Here is an 18,589-nt window from a genome sequence, read left to right on the forward strand (position 1 = left end):
AGAAAATACCATATGCAGGGTAGAGGTATGAGGATCAAATAATAAAACGCTTGATGTTGCATATTTCTGCTTCTGAGTGAGATTATTTTATATTTAAACCGTGAAATTCCATGTTTTTATTTTAATAGGAAAGACTTGTATCCCTTGTGTTTGGACTTTTAAAACAAAGAAAACTTAACTTTTTAGAAATCTATAGTGAAGAAATGATTATTACAGCAAAAAATATCATTAAACAGGTAATTATACATTTTTATTTGATGTATTTTGGTCTAGACTTTTATTGTTTATTTTTACATGATCCTAGTGATCATATATGCAGTTATAATAGTAACATTTTCTTATTTATTTAAAAATTCAAAATATGGAAAAATAGAAGAAAAAATAGTCTTACCAGCTGAAAGATTATCACTGTAAGGATATTTCTAAGTTAAAAAAAAAGGATCTTTCTAAGTGTAAATTGTTACTGATGTTTTTCTTTGTGACTATCATACTGTATATATGATTTTGAGGTGTGCATATATTTCAGTTAGAATCATAAGAATTTTCTCATGTAAGCCCTTCAGAAAGATCATTTTTGATGGTTATATAAAATTCCATCAACATTGTATTATGCCTTCCTCTCTTGAATATTCAAGTTGTTTTCAGTTTGGTATTGTAGAACACTGTGACACACGTCTTTGGTTTAAAGTTTTGTGTGGTTTTTCCATAGTTAAGACGATTTTCTTATAGCTAATTCCTAGAAGGGGAATTATTGGTCAGAGTGAAAAGTACTTTTAAATTATTTGACAGAACTGAATTGCTTTCTAAAAAGAATTTACCAAATAACACCCTCACCATCAGTAGTTAAATGCTTATTTCCTCTGATCCTTATCTCAGAAACGATAATTGTAAACTAAAATCTTGGTTTTTTTTAAGTCCTTCCTCATCTTTGTTTTGCCTTTTTACTCACATATCATTAACAAAACTTCAGTTTTTCTAATTATGAAAAAGAACAATTTTAAATATATTTATTAGTCTTAACTGATCATCATCATTAGGTTGAATGTACATTTCTGAGTTGTTTTTTTTTTTTATAAACATATATTTTTATCCCCAGGGGTACAGGTCTGTGAATCACCAGGTTTACACACTTCACAGCACTCACCAAAGCACATACCCTCCCCAATGTCCATAACGCCACCCCGCTTCTCCCAAACCCCCTCCCCCCAGCAACCCTCAGTTTGTTTTGTGAGATTAAGAGTCACTTATGGTTTGTCTCCCTCCCAATCCCATCTTGTTTCATTGGTTCTTCTCCTACCCACTTAAGCCCCCATGTTGCATCACCACTTCTTCATATCAGGGAGATCATATGATAGTTGTCTTTCTCTGCTTGACTTATTTCGCTAAGCATGATACGCTCTAGTTCCATCCATGCTGTCGCAAATGGCAAGATTTCATTTCTTTTGATGGCTGCATAGTATTCCATTGTGTATATATACCACATCTTCTTGATCCATTCATCTGTTGATGGACATCTAGGTTCTTTCCATAGCTTGGCTATTGTGGACATTGCTGCTATAAACATTCGGGTGCACGTGCCCCTTTGGATCACTACGTTTGTATCTTTAGGGTAAATACCCAGTAGTGCAATTGCTGGGTCATAGGGCAGTTCTATTTTCAACATTTTGAGGAACCTCCATGCTGTTTTCCAGAGTGGCTGCACCAGCTTGCATTCCCACCAACAGTGTAGGAGGGTTCCCCTTTCTCCGCATCCTTGCCAGCATCTGTCATTTCGTGACTTGTTGATTTTAGCCATTCTGACTGGTGTGAGGTGATATCTCATTGTGGTTTTGATTTGTATTTCCCTGATACTGAGTGATATGGAGCACTTTTTCATGTGTCTGTTGGCCATCTGGATGTCTTCTTTGCAGAAATGTCTGTTCATGTCCTCTGCCCATTTCTTGATTGGATTATTTGTTCTTTGGGTGTTGAGTTTGCTAAGTTCTTTATAGATTCTGGACACTAGTCCTTTATCTGATATGTCGTTTGCAAATATCTTCTCCCATTCTGTCAGTTGTCTTTTGATTTTGTTAACTGTTTCCTTTGCTGTGCAAAAGCTTTTGATCTTGATGAAATCCCAATAGTTCATTTACATTTCTGAGTTTTTAATGTTTAAATAAAACAAGCAAAAAAAAAAAAGATTATAATCACCCCATCTTTTACGTCTTCCAAACACTGACTAAAACACTTTATTTTAAAATTGTTACAATTTTCAAAAATTGTTGACAATAGCTAGAAGCACTAAATATATGCATATATTATGATTTAGCAGTTCTGTTCCTAGGTATTTACCCAACAGAAATGCATACCTAAGTTCACCAAAGACAGCACAGAATTTCATGGCAGCACTATTGGTAATAAAAAACTAGAAAAACCCAAATTCTTTTTTTTTAAACCCAAATTCTGTCATCAGTAGTAAAGTTAATAGAGTTGTGGTATATTTGTATGACTAAATACTATACAGTAATGAGAATGAAGTAATCACATGAAGCAACATGGGTGAATATCATATACATGATGTAGAGCCAAAGAAACCAGACACAAAGGAGTATACACTATATGATTACACTTTTGTAAAATTTGAACATAGAACTAATTTGAGGTATTAGAAATCAAAGTAGTAGTGTCTTTTGGGAGGAAGTAGTGATTAGGAGGGAGCATGAGAGGGGCTTACTGGCTGTGTTCAATTTCATGATCTGAGTTCTCACTACACAAGTGTACTTCTCTATAAAAATTTGCTGAGCTATGAACATAATTTGTGTAGTTTTCTGGATGAAATACTTTGAAACAAATTGTTACAGGATTGCTGTGTTGTAATTCCTAGGATTCTCCTGATGTCTAAGCATTTTTTAAAAGTTAAACTGTTGTGTATACTGCAGAAAACATAACCCCCAAATGAATTTCTTTTGGAATTTTAATATGGGGCTTATACCTTGTCCTAAGAATTACAGTTCTGGGTGTTTTGTTTGTTTGGCGTATGGTTTTGAATAGTTTTAAGTAGTAGGTGATTTTAATTAATACCATCCAAGCATACCCTGAAATATTATTTAATAGATTACGGATATATGTTTTTTAATACTCCTTGAGGTGTATATGAGACGCAAGAGAAGTCTGGTGAAGTGATGCTAACAGTCACTGAGGTCATTTTTTTCCCATTGAGATCATGTTCAATATACAAATGAGCCATGTAGTACTTAGAATTCTAAAGAGATTAATCAAATTTTTTTTCTTAAAATTTGCAGTGTGTGATTAATAAAGTTTCACAAATAGAAGAAATTGACACAGATGTTGTTATGAAGTAAGTATAAATATTAGGTTGAAGGTTATCAGGGTAAACATGACACATTAGAATAATCTAAGGAGGAATTAATGAAGGAATTATTTACTAAGGTCTGCGCAGAGTGAGGGAAAATCACAAATGACAGTGCAGAACCTTTAAGGGATAAGGGATGAGAACAGTTAGTAGGATTTAGAAGGAGGACACGTAGTAGTTGGGGGGAAAAAAGGAAAAAGAAAAAAAGGATCTGTGGTAGTTGAGGTGATCTTCAGTGCAGGAGGCAATCATCCTGAGACAACCTCTTAGGGAGGGAGATGGAGATGTCAGTACCTTTGCTCCTTCCAGTCTTTTGTCAGGGCTTCTCATTGGCCAAGCCCTGCAGGTCAGCCTCCCAGGGCAGAGAGAGGATGGAGAGGACACAGTGTGGTTATGGAGGAGGGAAATTGAAGTTAATCTATCTCCGAGGAATAGTGTTAAATTTAAATTATTTAGCTATATAATTAAAACCCAGCTTCTAATTGGCTTTGAGAAATTTGAATACATGATTTTGAATTGTCTCATGCTTATCTATAATTTTTTGTTTTAACCTTTGAAATTCCTGTTCTTTCGTTTTGAGAAGAGTAGTGATATTTTGAAACTATGGATTTTATTTCATATAGATACCTAAACTTTATTAACTGGGCCAAGATATGAGTAGCAATATTGATAACTATGAAACTTCTCTGGGCCAAACTCCTAGAATAAGGATTGAGGAGTTTTAATTTCCACACTATTACTTAGTGAAAACTCTGTTTCAGAATAAGTTAAAACAACTCCAACAGTGCAAGAGTCTCTAGTAGTCAGAAAACTTAAGTTATTAGGATTCTGTTAAAAGCCCTATGGACATGGAGAGGCAGTTATTTTAAATTTTCTTCTCCATGAAAATCTCAACTTAAATAGAGAAATTCCTAAATCTCACATATAGAACTATCTTCTGAGAATAAACTCCTAGCTACCCAAAGACAGCCATTATTTTTGTTTGATTTTTTTTTTTTTTTTTTCCCTAGGCTTGCAGATCAGATGAGAATGTTGAATTTTCCTCAGTGGTTTGATCTGCTAAAGGAGATTTTCTCTAAGTTTACAATTTTCCTACAAAGAGTTAAGGTAAGCCTATGTGATTATCACTTGGTCCAGAATACCCCTAAAAGTAAGTCTACTTTCTAGATACATAATATACATACAGAATCAAATTAGAAAAAAACACAAATTCTTTATTTTGTACTTTTCCTAAAGAGGCTTAGTTTCAAATAAGATTTGAAGTGCTTCAGAGTACTTTGATACTTTGTAATTTTAGATTTATTTTATATTAAAAAATATGCTTACTTGGTATTAAATATTATACAGTAATATTTCCTCTTGTGATTTTGTGGTTCTTTAATCTCCCTAGATTATCTATAAGTATAATATTGTGAAACACTCAAAAACTGTTCCAAACTACTTATTTTTTCTAGAAATATTTGATGTTGATATAATGGTATTTTTTAACATATACTTCATGTTTAAATGGCTCTACTAATGTCCTTCATTGTAGGTTTTTATTTCACTTTTTAATCTGGGAGCCAATCAAGGGTTATATGTTACATTTAATTATTCTGTCTCTTCAGTCAAATCATTCAGTTTTAAGCCACTCAGTATAAGGAAAAGAACACTTCCACACAGCATTTTTCAGAAGAAAAAATGTCATTGACTAATACATTTTGGTTAGAATTACAGCACGTCATAGCTGTGTTTTAATAAGACAGTCATTAAAAATAAATGAGTGTAAAAGGCTATTTGTGAAGTTTTACATTTTTTGACTTATCAGATGTCAGTATTGTGTTACACGTGCTACTTAATAGTTAATATCTATGGCATCTCCTGAGTATCCTGTTAAATGGTCTGGGGGACTTTGGTACTTATCTGTGACATGACTTTTCCTTATCAACATTGGACTGATAATAAGTCATGTGTACGACCTTTCTGAGTGGGAGAATTTTTTAAAAACATGATTCACTGTACTTAATTTAGACTTGTGCTGAAATTTGTTGATCCCACGCATTGATAGCAATATAGCAAACCTGTATCTCTGAATTGCTGAATAACTAGGCCATATTTTCACTTTTTCCTATATTCCCAGCATGACTTCCTCATACCCAGTTCTATTATTACATGTGCATGATGTATAAAACTCTACTGCAAATAGTAGAATTGGCCAACTTTTTGCCAGTAATTTTTTAAAATTTAAGTATAATTAACATGCAGTATTGTATTAGTTTCAGATGTACCTTAGAATGATTCAGCAATTCTTTACATTATTCAGCTCACCACAATAAGTGTACTCCTAATTTTCCTCACCTATTTCACCCATTCTCCTCCCCACCTTGCTGCTGGCAACCACCAGTTCTCTATATTTAAGTCTGGGGTTTTTTTTGTCTCTTTTTTCTTTGTTTCCTTTACTATATTCTACACATGAGTGAAATCATATGGTATTTGTCTGTCTCTGACTGACTTCACATAGCATCATGCCCTCTAGATTCATCCATGTTGTTGCAGATGGGAAGATTTCACTCTTTTTTCTGGTCGAGTAATATTCCATTCGTGTGTGTGTGTGCCCTGTATATTTGCTTTATCCATCTATTTATGGATGGACACTTGGGTTGCTTCCATATCTTTTGCCAGTAATTTTTTTAATAGGTATTTCACTTTTAGGTTCTTTATCATTTAAGTTAATCCAAAATTTTATTTGATGTATGTGCAATATGTGATTTATCATAGTTATAATTTCTTATTTTCGCATTTAGACCCCTTAAGCTAATACTTCCGTAAAACATCTTTGAAGATGATATATAACCTATAAATATGGTAATTTATTCTGTGATGAAAGTTTGTGATTTTGTAAGGGTATGATTTCACTGAAAAATAGTGTTAATTACAAGCTGTTTATTTTTAATTGAGAATTTTAAATAACTGCAAATTGGAAAGAGCCCAGATGTCTAACAGTAGAAGAATGGTAAAGTAAATTATGCCTGGTATACTCCATATACCATGGAATAGCATGCAACTGAGGATTTTTAATGTTGAGGAAAATGCGTATAACATTAAGTGAAAAGGCAATATAGACCTGTTTACCTAGTATCATCTCAGCTATGTTAAAAAGATTTATTATCTCTTCGTCTTTGCAGAATAAAGAGATAGTTTGTCATTTTGATAGTTATCTTTTGGCAGTATATTTTAATTTATTATTCTTTTTTTGTTTTTCCTAAATTTTCTGCAAAGAGATATATAACTTTTTGTAGTCAGAAAAGGTTGTTTGGGGAGCACCTGGGTGGTGCAGTTGGTGAGTGTCTGACTCTTAGTTTTGGTTCAGGTCATGATCTTGGGGTTGTGGGATTGAGCCCTACATCAAGCTCCACACAATGTGGAGTCTGCTTGGGACTCTCTCTCTCCCTCTCCCTCTGCCCTTTCCCCACACATGCACATGCACTCTCTTTTTCTCTCTCTCAAATAAAATCTTCTAAAAAAGTGGGGTGCCTGGGTGGCTCAGTGGATTAAGTCTCTGCCTTTGGCTCAGGTCATGGTCTCAGGGTCCTTGGATTGAGCTCTGCATTGGGCTCTCTGCTTAACAGGAACCTGCTTCCCCTTCTTTCTCTCTGCCTGCCTCTCTGCCTACTTGTGATTTCTGTCTGTCAAATAAATAAATAAAATTCTTAAAAAAAATCTTTAAAAAAAGAGAAAAGTCTGCTTTGTTTTTTACTAGTGTTTACCACATTATAAGAACAAACTATTTGAAGTTAGTATTTCATTTACCAGTACACAAGGGTTCCAGTTTCTCCATATACTAACACTTGCTATTTTTCCTATTTTTGATAGTATCCATCCTAATGGGCATGAGGAGGTATCTCATTTTAGTTTTGATTTGGAATTTTTTAATGATTAGTGATGTTGAGCATCTTTTCATATACATATTGGCCATTTATATGTCTTCTTTGGAGAAATATTTTTCTGCCCATTTTCTAATCACATCTTTTTTGTTGTTGAATTATAGGAGTTCTTTATATATTCTGGCTGTTTAACCCCTTACCAGATATGTAATAGGCAAGTTTTGTTTAGTGTAAGCTATTTAAGATAATAAATATGCAGTGTATTTTCAGGAGGTTTCTACTTATAAAATCAATTAAAATACAGAAATCTATTCCTAAGCTTTAGAGAACCAACCCATTTCTCTTGAGTAGTTCTTTTTCACAAGTCACCTTTACTGTGTGGTAAAAGATTATTAGAAAAAAAAATTTTTTTTTAAAGATCTATTTGAGAGAGAAAGAGCACAAGGGGAGCAGCAGAGGGAGAGGGAGAAGCAGGCTCCCCACAGTAGAGAGTCCAGCATGGGGCTCCATCCCAGGACCTTGAGGTCATGACCAGAACTGAAGGCAGATGCTTAACTCACTGAGCCACCAGGTGCCCCCAAAGATTGGTAAAAATTCTGATATGTATGAACTTGGATTTCGTTTATAAGGTGTTCAAAAGTACATATGTAGAATTACTTTTGGGAGCTTTAGGTACATGTTATTTTAAGTCCTTTAAAAATGTATCCTGTTTTCTTATAGGTAACGTTAAATATCATTCACAGTGTTGTTCTCTCAGTTCTTGACAAAAACCGAAGGACCAGAGAATTGGAGGAGATTTCACAACAGAAGAATGCTACAAAAGACAATTCACTGGACACAGAGGTGGCTTATTTAATCCATGAAGGCATGTTTATAAGTGATGCATTCAGTGAGAATGAATTAACACCTATAGCAATCGACACTACCTCTCAAAGAAATGCATCTCCAAATAGTGAGCCCTGCAGCAGTGATTCAGTATCTGAACCAGAATGTACTACTGATTCTTCATCCAGCAAAGAGCAGACATCATCATCTGCTACTCCAGGAGGTGTGGATATTATGTGAGTATGGTGACTGCTGCCAACTTTGCAAGATTTTGAGTCATCTTCTTAATGATTTCAGAAAGATTGTTTATTCAGTTTATTTTACCATATGAACTTTGATATTGGAATTTAATTTAACAAAAATGAATTAATTTTATGAAACATATCTTTTTGAAAATGTATGGAATATAAGGAGTGAGCATTGGAAGTTATCAAGAATTGCAGAATTTTAAGGCTGGAAAGGAACCATTTAATTAAATGCTTATTTCAGAGAGTTTAGTCAACTTTTTTAAACTACTAGGGGCAGAACTTGTTCTGGAAATTAGGTTAGCATTACCTTGTTTATTTTCCTTTTATTATAATACCTTTGTATTTTGTAGATAGTGAAGTTGGATTTATAGGTTTTTGGTCAGTTTTTTTGTGAATTTCCAAGTGAATCGCACCGTTTTTTCAAACATGACTTTTAAAAATGTCTTATTTTGAAATAATTTCAAATTTATAGAAAACTTACCACATTGTACAAAAAAGTCGTATATCCCTCACCTTGATTCCTCATTTCTTAACAGTTTACTAAATTACCTTCTCTCTCCCTTCCTCCCTTTCTCTTTCTTGCTCCCTTCTCTCTTTCTTTGTCTCTCATGTTAATACTTTTTTTCTGAATCATTTGGCAAAAGGTTGCAGACATGAAGTCCCATTATCTCTATATTCTTCAGTGTGTATTTCCTAAAATATAAGAACAAGAATACTCTCCTAAAATAACTATAGTACACCAATTAGAATCAAGAAAACATTGTATTGCGGTGCCTGGGTGGTTCAGTCAGTTAAGCATCTGCATTTGGCTCAGGTCATGATCCCAGGGTCCTGGGATCAAGCCCCATGGACTTCCTGCTTAGTGGGGAGTCAGCTTCTCCTTCTCCCCCTCTCCACCGCTTGTGCTCTCTTTCTCAAATAAATGAATCTTAAAAAAAAAGACCAAAACATTGATACTTTATTACCATCTAATCCATAGATCCCATTCAGAGTTCACCAGTTGTCCCGATTATCTCCTGTATAGAATAAAACAAAGCAAAGCCAATAAAATCTTTCTGAACCAAGAATATAGGTACATAGTTTGGATTTAGTTATTGTTAAGCATAGGAATCAATATGTACTTTTTTCATTTTTGTAGAAGTCAGCTTATATCCCAGGAGCTTATATAGGTTGCAGTTATACCATAAAATCAGCTGTAATACCGCCTGTCCCCACCAAAAAGAAAACCCTGAACTATATATAAAACCCTGAACTAAAACAAATAGTTTTTCTCTGTTCAGGCTAATATTTCACATTTACTGGGTAAGGTGCAGTCTAAACTATCACAAAAGGTATAGAAACCTCTATAGCTTAAACATTATAGAATTTTGTTTCTCTCACATAACACGTCAGAGGTAGGAGGTCCACAATGAAGAAGGTAGCCCTGCCATCCTCATTTTGTAGCTTCCATCTCTGTTTAAAGAGGGTATGTCTGCTTTTATCATCAAATTTGCATCTCTAGCAGCAGGATGGAGAGGACAAAGAGCTGGTACCCTCCTTACTTTTTTGTTTTAACTTTTTAATTGGAGTATAATGCACATAGAGACCAATCACATCAGTTGTATGTGTTCACCTCAGTTACCACAACGTGAATACTCTGGTGTAATCATCATCCAAATTAAGAAATAGAACATTACCAGCTCTCTAGAAGCACCTTTTGTGACTACATTTTCACTCTTTCCCAAAGGAAACCATGAAAACAGTTGGTTTTTCTTATTTTTTAAACTTTGTATAAATGAAACCATAAATGGAATCATGTTCTGTTTCAATTTTCTTTCACTTAGTACTATGTTTGTGATAATATTCTAAGTTGTTGCATATAGAAGTAGTTTATTTTTATGTACAAAATATTCTACTTTCAGTGTAACTGTATACTGTAAACTAAATTTGGGTTATTTCCATTTTGATTGTTGTGAACATTCTTGTAAGTGTCTTTGGTGCACAAGTTATAAGGATTTCTGTTGAATATGTACCTAAGAATAAATAAGGTGTGTGAATGGTCAGTTTAGCTAATGACAAACAGTTTCCCAAAGGGGTTGTACTCATTTACAATCCCATCAGCAGTGTGAGTTTCTGTCTCTCCCCATCTTCATTCAGTCTTGGTATGTCAATCTTTTACATGTTAGCCATTCTGATGGGTATGTTACAGGTATATTAGTTTGAGTTTTTATTTCCCTGGTGATTAGAAAGAGATCACTTTTCATATATTCATTGACTGTTTGGATATCCTCTTCTGTGAAGAGCCTATTCAAGTTCTTTGCCCAGTTCTCTACTGGTTTGTATTTTATTTCTTACCGATTTATTGATTCTTTATATAGCCTCAACACAAGCCTGTTGTTTGTTTTCCAGATTATAAATATCTTCTCCTACTCTTATTGGGGACTTGGACATAATCCTATGATTCATTCTCTTCCTTTATGGTTTGTGCTTTTTTTTTTTTCTTTGTCCTGTTTAAGAAATCTTTCTACGCCCTAAGGCTTTGATGATATTCTCTTATTTATCTTCTAGAAGCTTCGTTGTTACCCTCATCACATTTAGATCTACAAGCCATCTGGAATTGATTTTTGTGTATAGTAGCATGAATCTCTTTTCTATTTTTCCATATGATTATCTTTCTGAACTCATATTTACTTCTATATGAAGAGTCCAGTGCTATTTTGATATCACTTCCCACAGAACTGTTCCTTGAGGACAGCAGTCTGTTGTGTTCCCTCCAGTACTTAGCACGTAAACACAGTAAATGCTTAGGAAATATTAGCTCAGTTGAACTGAATATTAACTATCATTCTTAACTCTAAGTAAGAAAAAAAAAAGTGTGCCTATTTGTCATGAAATAACATCCCTTCCTTCTCCTTCCTTCCCGGTGTGTCATCTTAGGCACCTGTGCACAATGTGCTACAGCCGCCACCTTGTACCTAACTGGAATTTTTTTTTTTTTTTGGTGGGGGGGGCGGGCTTGTCATTTTTGCAGTCTGAAAACTGCAAAACTTTTTGGCATTTGCAGTTTTATCAGTTTTCCAATCAGAGTCTGAAATAAACTACAGAAAATACTACATGAGAGAGAGAAAGTTCCTTTCTTATTTTTAAAAAATATTATTTATTTATTTATTTATTTATTTGACAGAGGGAGACACAGCGGGAGAGGGAACACAAGTAGGAGGAGTGGGAGAGGAGGAAGCAGGCTTCCTGTGGAGCAGGGAGCCCAGTGCGCGGCTCAATCCCAGGACCCTGGGATCATGACCAGAGCCAAAGGCAGATACTTTACAACTGAGCAACCCACATACCTCAGAAAATTATTTTTATACAAGATTAGGGTAAAATACTTGTATTATCTGAGCTTTTTAAACTAATGCTTCACCACACACACAAAAAAGTGTTTGCTATATCACAGAATTTTTTATCAGATGTGAATTTTACAGCTTTTTGTTTTTTATTGGTATGTTACCCATCAAGGACAGTATACTCACAATTTTCCCTGACTTAATCTCTTTATCATTTTCAGGATCAATGAAGACATGAAATTAACTGATTTAGAGCTAGAAAAACTGGCAAATAATATCCAGGAGTTATTGTATAGTGCTTCAGATATATGTCATGACCGAGCTGTCAAATTTCTCATGTCAAGAGCAAAGGTTAGTTGTTTGATAGAGCTTTAGATATTTTATATCTATTATTTTGGAGATCTAGAATCATATCATTGCTTATGTCCCTATGTTCCCCTTAATGATATGGCCTATTAGGAATATGTTGAAATATAAAATAATACAAATAAAAGAAATAGGATTTATTAGTCTTTAAAAAAAGATTATAAGAATAATTTTGAGATTTAATGCCTTGAAAATGAATTTGATATTAATATCCAACTTTATATATGTACATATATATGTGTATGTAACTAGCCGCCATATTAATAAAAATAGTTGAATTCCAATATTGTGAAAATTTTATAGTATGACCTGAATTTATATGAGCTACTGTATTATAAAGGGGTCAGTGTAAAATTTAGACATTTTAAGCTCTTTATTTTCAATTTCTGAGACTGAAGTATTGAGAAACTTCATTAAAAATGATTTTAAGGTAATGATTAATTAACATTATTAAAATAATATAATTAACATGTTAAACTTGGTTGGTTTTATAGTTTATTTGTATATGGTGTTATACCTAATTGTCATGATTTTTGTTATCTTTAAAATTTAGGATGGTTTTCTTGAGAAGCTAAATTCCACGGAATTCATAACACTTTCTAGATTAATGGAAACATTCATTTTAGATACTGAACAGATCTGTGGAAGAAAAAGTATGTCGTTACTTGGAGCACTTCAGAGCCAAGCTAATAAATTTGTAAACAGGTTTCATGAAGAGAGAAAAACTAAGCTCAGGTATTATTACCATGTTCAGTCTGTTCTTCAGTTTTTTTCCCTTTTCTTTACAAATCATGATTATATTTAATTGATTAGCTCACCAGAACCCCTGAAAAACTTTTTTCTTTTTTATTAAAGACAGATTCTTGACTTTTCAAAGTGGAATTAGAATCTTTATTTTCATAAAAGTGCTTATCAGAAAGATCCTCAATGGATTGACTTTTCCTTTCCCACTCAATGCGAGGTTAATTGTGTTTCACTACTCTTCTTGGTTAGCCTAAGAAATGTAAAAAGAAAAACGTTTTCTGAAAATATTCATACTGAATGATCATGATATTATGAAGGATTTCAGTTTATTAAGGTGTACATTTATTTTAAAAATCTCAGTACTTTAACACCAGCTAGTGGCCATTACTGTGTAAAAAAATCAGTGTCTTGTATTTCATGAGCTTTACTTGAATTTAACTAAGAAACATGTACTGTCTTTATTATTACTAAAAGATATGACAAGAAAAGTCTTATGTACTCACTCAGCTCTTCTTTTTCTTTTCAACCAAAGAAGATGGTGTTGAAATGTTAAATGTTAAATTTTTTCCCCCTCCCTTTTGAATAGCCTCCTCTTAGACAATGAGCGCTGGAAACAAGCTGATGTTCCTGCAGAATTTCAGGATCTTGTTGATTCTATATCAGATGGAAAGATTGCTTTACCTGAAAAAAAGTCAGGGGGTATGTGTATTCTTTCACATACTTTCTTCTGATTTTGTATTGTTTTTTCATTTTATAGGAATGTTTAACATTTCTTTAATTGGCAATGCCTCTTGAAAAGCCTAGAACTAATAATGCCAGCTTAGTTAGTAATTGACTGGAAAAGTTATCTGTGGTAATTTGTAATAATAATAATTTCAGGTATTTATTGAATGTTAACCATATGCCATACACTGGGCCAGGTGCTTTTATATGCATTATTCCAGTTTATCCACACAACAATTTGTGATGAAAATGCTATTGTTAACCTTATTTAGCAGTGAGGAGGCATAAGGCTTCTAGGGATTAAGAAATTTTATACAAATGATGAGCTGAGATTTGAAACCGGTTTTATATAACTTCACGGTTTTGTTCACTAGACCATGTTGTTTAAAGACACGACGGTTTTGTTCACTAGACCATGTTGTTTAAAGACACGTATTCATTCACTGAACACAAGTAAGCTGCTACTGTGTGTCAGATATTGAGACAGATAACAGTTATAACACACCTTGCAAAGGGCTAAGTCTAGGGGTGCCTGATTGGCTCGGTTGGTTAAGTGACTGCCTTTGGCGGCTCGGGTTGTGATCCTGGGGTCCTAGGTTCAAGCTCTGTATCAGGCTCCTTGCTTGGCAGGGGGCCTGCTTCTCCCTGTCCTTCTGCTGTCCCACCTGCTTGTGCTCTCTGTCAGATAAATAAATAAAAAGTCTTTTTTTTAAAAAAAAGGGCTAAGTCTTAATGAAAAAAAATGTGGATTAGCAATCACAAGTAATACAGTAGTGATAGGATAGAGAAAACCAAAATGTAAAGAACTCTAGAAAAAGAAAACTATAAAGGAGACTCAGAAGGAAGGGCCAGAGAGATATGAAGAAATCCAGAAGAATATAGAAGTAAAAAAAATTGATTTCAAGAAGAGAATTGTTACTGGTATCAAATATGTCTTAGGTTTCATGTAAAAGAAATGCAATGGCTGGAAGATACTTTTGTATGCCAGTTAAATTGGAGCTGTCATGTGATAATAATGTGAGCTTATATACACCTTATCCTGTAATACCGGATTTGAAATTATAAAATTGTCAAATAATTTTTTGAAAGTTTTTTTTTTTTTTTTTAATTTTAGGTAGACTCCATGCCCAACATGGGGCTTGAACTCATGACCCTGAGATGAAAAGTCTCATGTTCTACTGACTGAGCCACCCAGGCTCTCCAATTATCAAATATTTTTAATGGAGGAGGCAGATGCATTTTCAAATTTTGTACATTTAATAAAAGTTTAATATTTTTACATAGAAATATTTTTAAATTGTGTATTTAACATTTATAGAAAATGCAACTGCACTACAAGAGAAAGACTAAGTAAAATACAAATAGTGACCACTAGTTTGACACATAGGAGATCATTTGCAATTTTAGTAATCCAGTAGAATGACAGAGTCATATTGTAGTCAATACTAAGTAACTTGAAAGATGAGGACTGTTAAATGTAGCCTCCTTTTTTGACAGGTTTGGTTATGAAGGGGGAGTAGGTGATGAAGTAGCTCTAGAGACCCAAGAGAATAATTAGATTATTACTTTAATCCACTCAAGGAATTAAGAGTTTTAAGGTAGGAGAAACTGAATTATGTTTTTATGTTTTAACAGAAAGAGGAAGAAAATTCAAGAGGAGTGACATGGATTAATTGTGAGGCAGGGCCCCTGGAATTAAGTCCAGAGTTGAGATGAAAGGCTATCTCTTCTAACATGGTGACAAGAGTGGAGGGATTAAGGACAGGTGTAAAATAGAGTAATTCCTATAGGGCAGAGAGAAGAATTGAATGAATTAAGTAGATTTCTGTTGCCTTGTAACTATTTTTTAGTAGGTGACAGTGTTGGGTGGTGGTCGCCAGTCCTTTAATTGATTATGTATTAGCAAAGCAAAAATACTCAAGTAGCAAAGATTGAAATAAAAATAAAACCAATTATTTTAAATCACAAGTTTAAAATGATAAGATTTAGTTCTCATTTACTCTTTCAGGCTACAGTTGATGACTTCCCACTTTGTGAGGTGCTCTGCTAGATGTCTATAACATGTTTTTTGTCCTTGAACAGTTTAAAGTCTTAAAATCCACGGTCATACAAACATAACAATTTTTGGATTAAAATGATAAATATAGAGTGAGTGAATTAACTTGTGTGTGTGTGTGTGTGTGTGTGGGTGTGTGTGTGTAGTGAACTGTTTATTTACACTTTTTCTTTGGGGGATGCTGACAATAAGAGGTTTCTTTTATACGCCCTACTTCAGTCCCAGTCTTTTTTTCCCTCTGATTGAGAAGAATGTACATGCTATTAGAAGTCCATCAGCATTTTACTAGTTCTTACCAAGTTAAGGATTCTTGGTTATTATTCATTCACCCACCACCCATTAATGAGTTACTAGCTTTTTGGCTAGGCATGGGGAAATGAAGGTTAATGGGTAGTAATTAATATTAATTGGATACTTACTTGATGTTGGACAGTTTGTTCTAAGCACTTCACATTATTATCCCATTTGCAGGTTCATGAACTAGATACCATTAATATTCCCACCTAAAAAATACAGAAACTGAGACATAAACAGATTAGACAATTTGTGCAAGGTTACAGAGCTAGGAAGTGGTAGATGTGGGCTCCAGATTCAGGACGACTGACTTTAGGACCCTCTACATTACTATGCTCTGGCAATTCTCTCTGTAATATGGAGAATTGATTAAGACATAATCCCTGTCCTCAAAAATTTAATCTGACATACAGAATGAGTTATGTTTAGAAACTGTATGACACTGAATTTCTTGCCTTGATAGAAATGAGGAAGTAGATATTTAGTGTCAAGTCAAAGGAATTTGAAGCTTAGGGAAACATGATCACTTGCCCATGATACTCTAATTGATTTGGCTGATTCAGGACAAACAGTAATCCAGTCTGCTGTTATTTTACTTCAACATACTGAATTTTGTTTTATAATGATAAATGCCACATGCTGAAAATAAAATAATTTCTGGATTGAAATCTTGAAAATTGAAAACACATTATGTATAGGGGTACCTGGGTGGCTGAGTTTGTTAAGCATCTGTCTTTGGTTCATGTCATGAACCCAGGGTTCTGGGATCAAGCTCCACCTTGGGCTCCCTGCTCAGAAGAGAGCCTGCTTCTCTCTCTCCCTCTGCCTGCCTCTCTGCCTAATTGTGCTCTCTGCCAAATAAATAAATAAAATCTTTAAAAAAAACCCAAAACACTGAATATAGGAATTAGCTATATTCTGAGAGTTATAATAATGACAACCAGTTGAAATTCTAGTTCTGCCTTTCCAGACTAATATTTTTTTCCTTTACTACTTACTGATCACCTACCGTGTACCAGACCTAGGATAGGCAGTTTATAATCATGATCTCTATCATTAACAGTGAGGTGATATTGTTATCCATGTTTGATGGGTACAGATGTTGAGACCAAACGAAGTTAATAGTTGACACGAGGTCATGCATCCAATAACTGACAGTACTGGAATTCAAATCCACATTTCTCTGATTCCAAACCCAATGGACTTTATTCTCTGCCAAATTGCTTCCCAAAAGTAGATACTTATTATCAGGAATAAGATAGTCTCAGACCTTATCAGGCCCTAAATTGGGCCCTAAGATCTTCTTTGGTTTTTTTCTAGTTGAAAGGTTTTCCTCTAATAATTTGTTTCATCTTGTTCCTGTGTCTGTCTTGGTTATTTGTTTTACTCTCTAGCTACAGAAGAAAGGAAACCAGCGGAAGTTCTCATTGTCGAGGGACAACAGTATGCTGTCGTTGGGTGAGTGACACATTTTTCTTTATTGGTTGAGTCAGTTATTTAAAACATAGGTCTTCTAGTTCCTGCTTGATGTGAATTGGAAATTTTAGATTGACAGTTTTAAATCTTACAAATAATTAAGATTCTTTCCTTAACTACTCTTTATCTTGTTATTCTTGCTTGATGACATTAGTCACCCTCTGGCTATCTGGCTTTCTGGCTCTTTAGGCAAAAAGACTGCTCCCAAAAAAACAACTCCCTGGCTAAGAGGAGAATATTTTATTTTCTGAGAGAAGATTAGAAAAGATAAGCAGTGGACCTCTACCCAGTAAAGCAGACACTGGAAGTATACATGGAGAGTAATATATGGTGAAAATTAAGCTATTATAAGGGCTAGATACTTACTTTCTTGAATCACTACTTCCTGATATCCTTCAGATTTATAAAACATTATTTTACATGGATCTCTCATTTCTGAGCATCTCGTTGAACTTGGATGTCCCATAATGAATGGCTCTATTCACCTTAATCTCAAACTTATTTAACCTCTCAGTAGTGTTTCTTTTCAATTTATGACATGTTCAGCTAATGAGCTGCTAACTTTCTCAGGAGAACCTTTTGTGACTTAGCAATAAACTTTTTAGGAGATTCCATTGCTCTTTGAAGCCACAGTTTTCGTTCATCTCACTAAGAAAATCAAGACTATGTTCCCATTGTTAATTCAGGTTATGATTGAGCACCTACTATATAATCAGAAGCACTGAGTAGGCTTTTTGTCAGTGTTTTGGCAAGGAATGGGACACCCGCCTTATATATTTTTTAGTGGGGGAGGGGCAGAAGGAGAGGGAGAGAGACAATCCCAAGCAGGCTCTACACCCCAGCATACCTGCCTTATTGAAGAGGCTTAATAGGAATGCCACACAGAGAGTGATGTGCCACCATACTTAAGGAAGTACTCATTCTTGGTACCATGCAGTGCTGACCCTGTAGTTGTATGACCCTGAAAATAAGGGCCTCCTTCATTTTGCACCCGAGGAATCTGTCTTGCCTCACTTTGGTCCTTACTCTGCTGCATTTATGGTAAAACACACGAGTTCCTAGTTACCAAGGTCAGTATTGATTTTTATATGTTGAATCATTTTAGATTTTTTTTTTTTATTTTTTTTTATTTATTCATTTGACAGAGAGAGATCACAAGCAGGCAGAGAGGCAGGCAGAGAGAGAGAGAGAGGAGGAAGCAGGCTCCCTGCTGAGCAGAGAGCCCGATGCGGGACTCGATCCCAGGACCCTGAGATCATGACCTGAGCCGAAGGCAGCGGCTCAGTGGGTTAAGCCGCTGCCTTCGGCTCAGGTCATGATCT

General features: G+C 34.6%; 1 protein-coding gene across 4 annotated transcripts in view; it reads left to right on the forward strand.

Annotated features, from left to right (window-relative positions):
• VPS54 (VPS54 subunit of GARP complex) overlaps positions 1-18,589 on the forward strand; it is a 97,495-nt gene that overhangs the window by 51,690 nt on the left and 27,216 nt on the right. For all 4 annotated transcript variants that reach the window (XM_059405973.1, XM_059405976.1, XM_059405974.1 and 1 more), the window contains 8 exons: positions 129-236; positions 3,282-3,337; positions 4,363-4,459; positions 7,936-8,276; positions 11,830-11,959; positions 12,528-12,709; positions 13,305-13,417; positions 17,186-17,249. In XM_059405973.1, coding sequence (XP_059261956.1) covers positions 129-236; positions 3,282-3,337; positions 4,363-4,459; positions 7,936-8,276; positions 11,830-11,959; positions 12,528-12,709; positions 13,305-13,417; positions 17,186-17,249 — 1,091 coding nt within the window. The remainder of the gene's footprint in view (positions 1-128; positions 237-3,281; positions 3,338-4,362; positions 4,460-7,935; positions 8,277-11,829; positions 11,960-12,527; positions 12,710-13,304; positions 13,418-17,185; positions 17,250-18,589) is intronic.

Source organism: Mustela nigripes, chromosome 7, assembly GCF_022355385.1.
Source record: "Mustela nigripes isolate SB6536 chromosome 7, MUSNIG.SB6536, whole genome shotgun sequence".
In the NCBI taxonomy this organism is placed as follows: Eukaryota; Metazoa; Chordata; class Mammalia; order Carnivora; family Mustelidae; genus Mustela; species Mustela nigripes.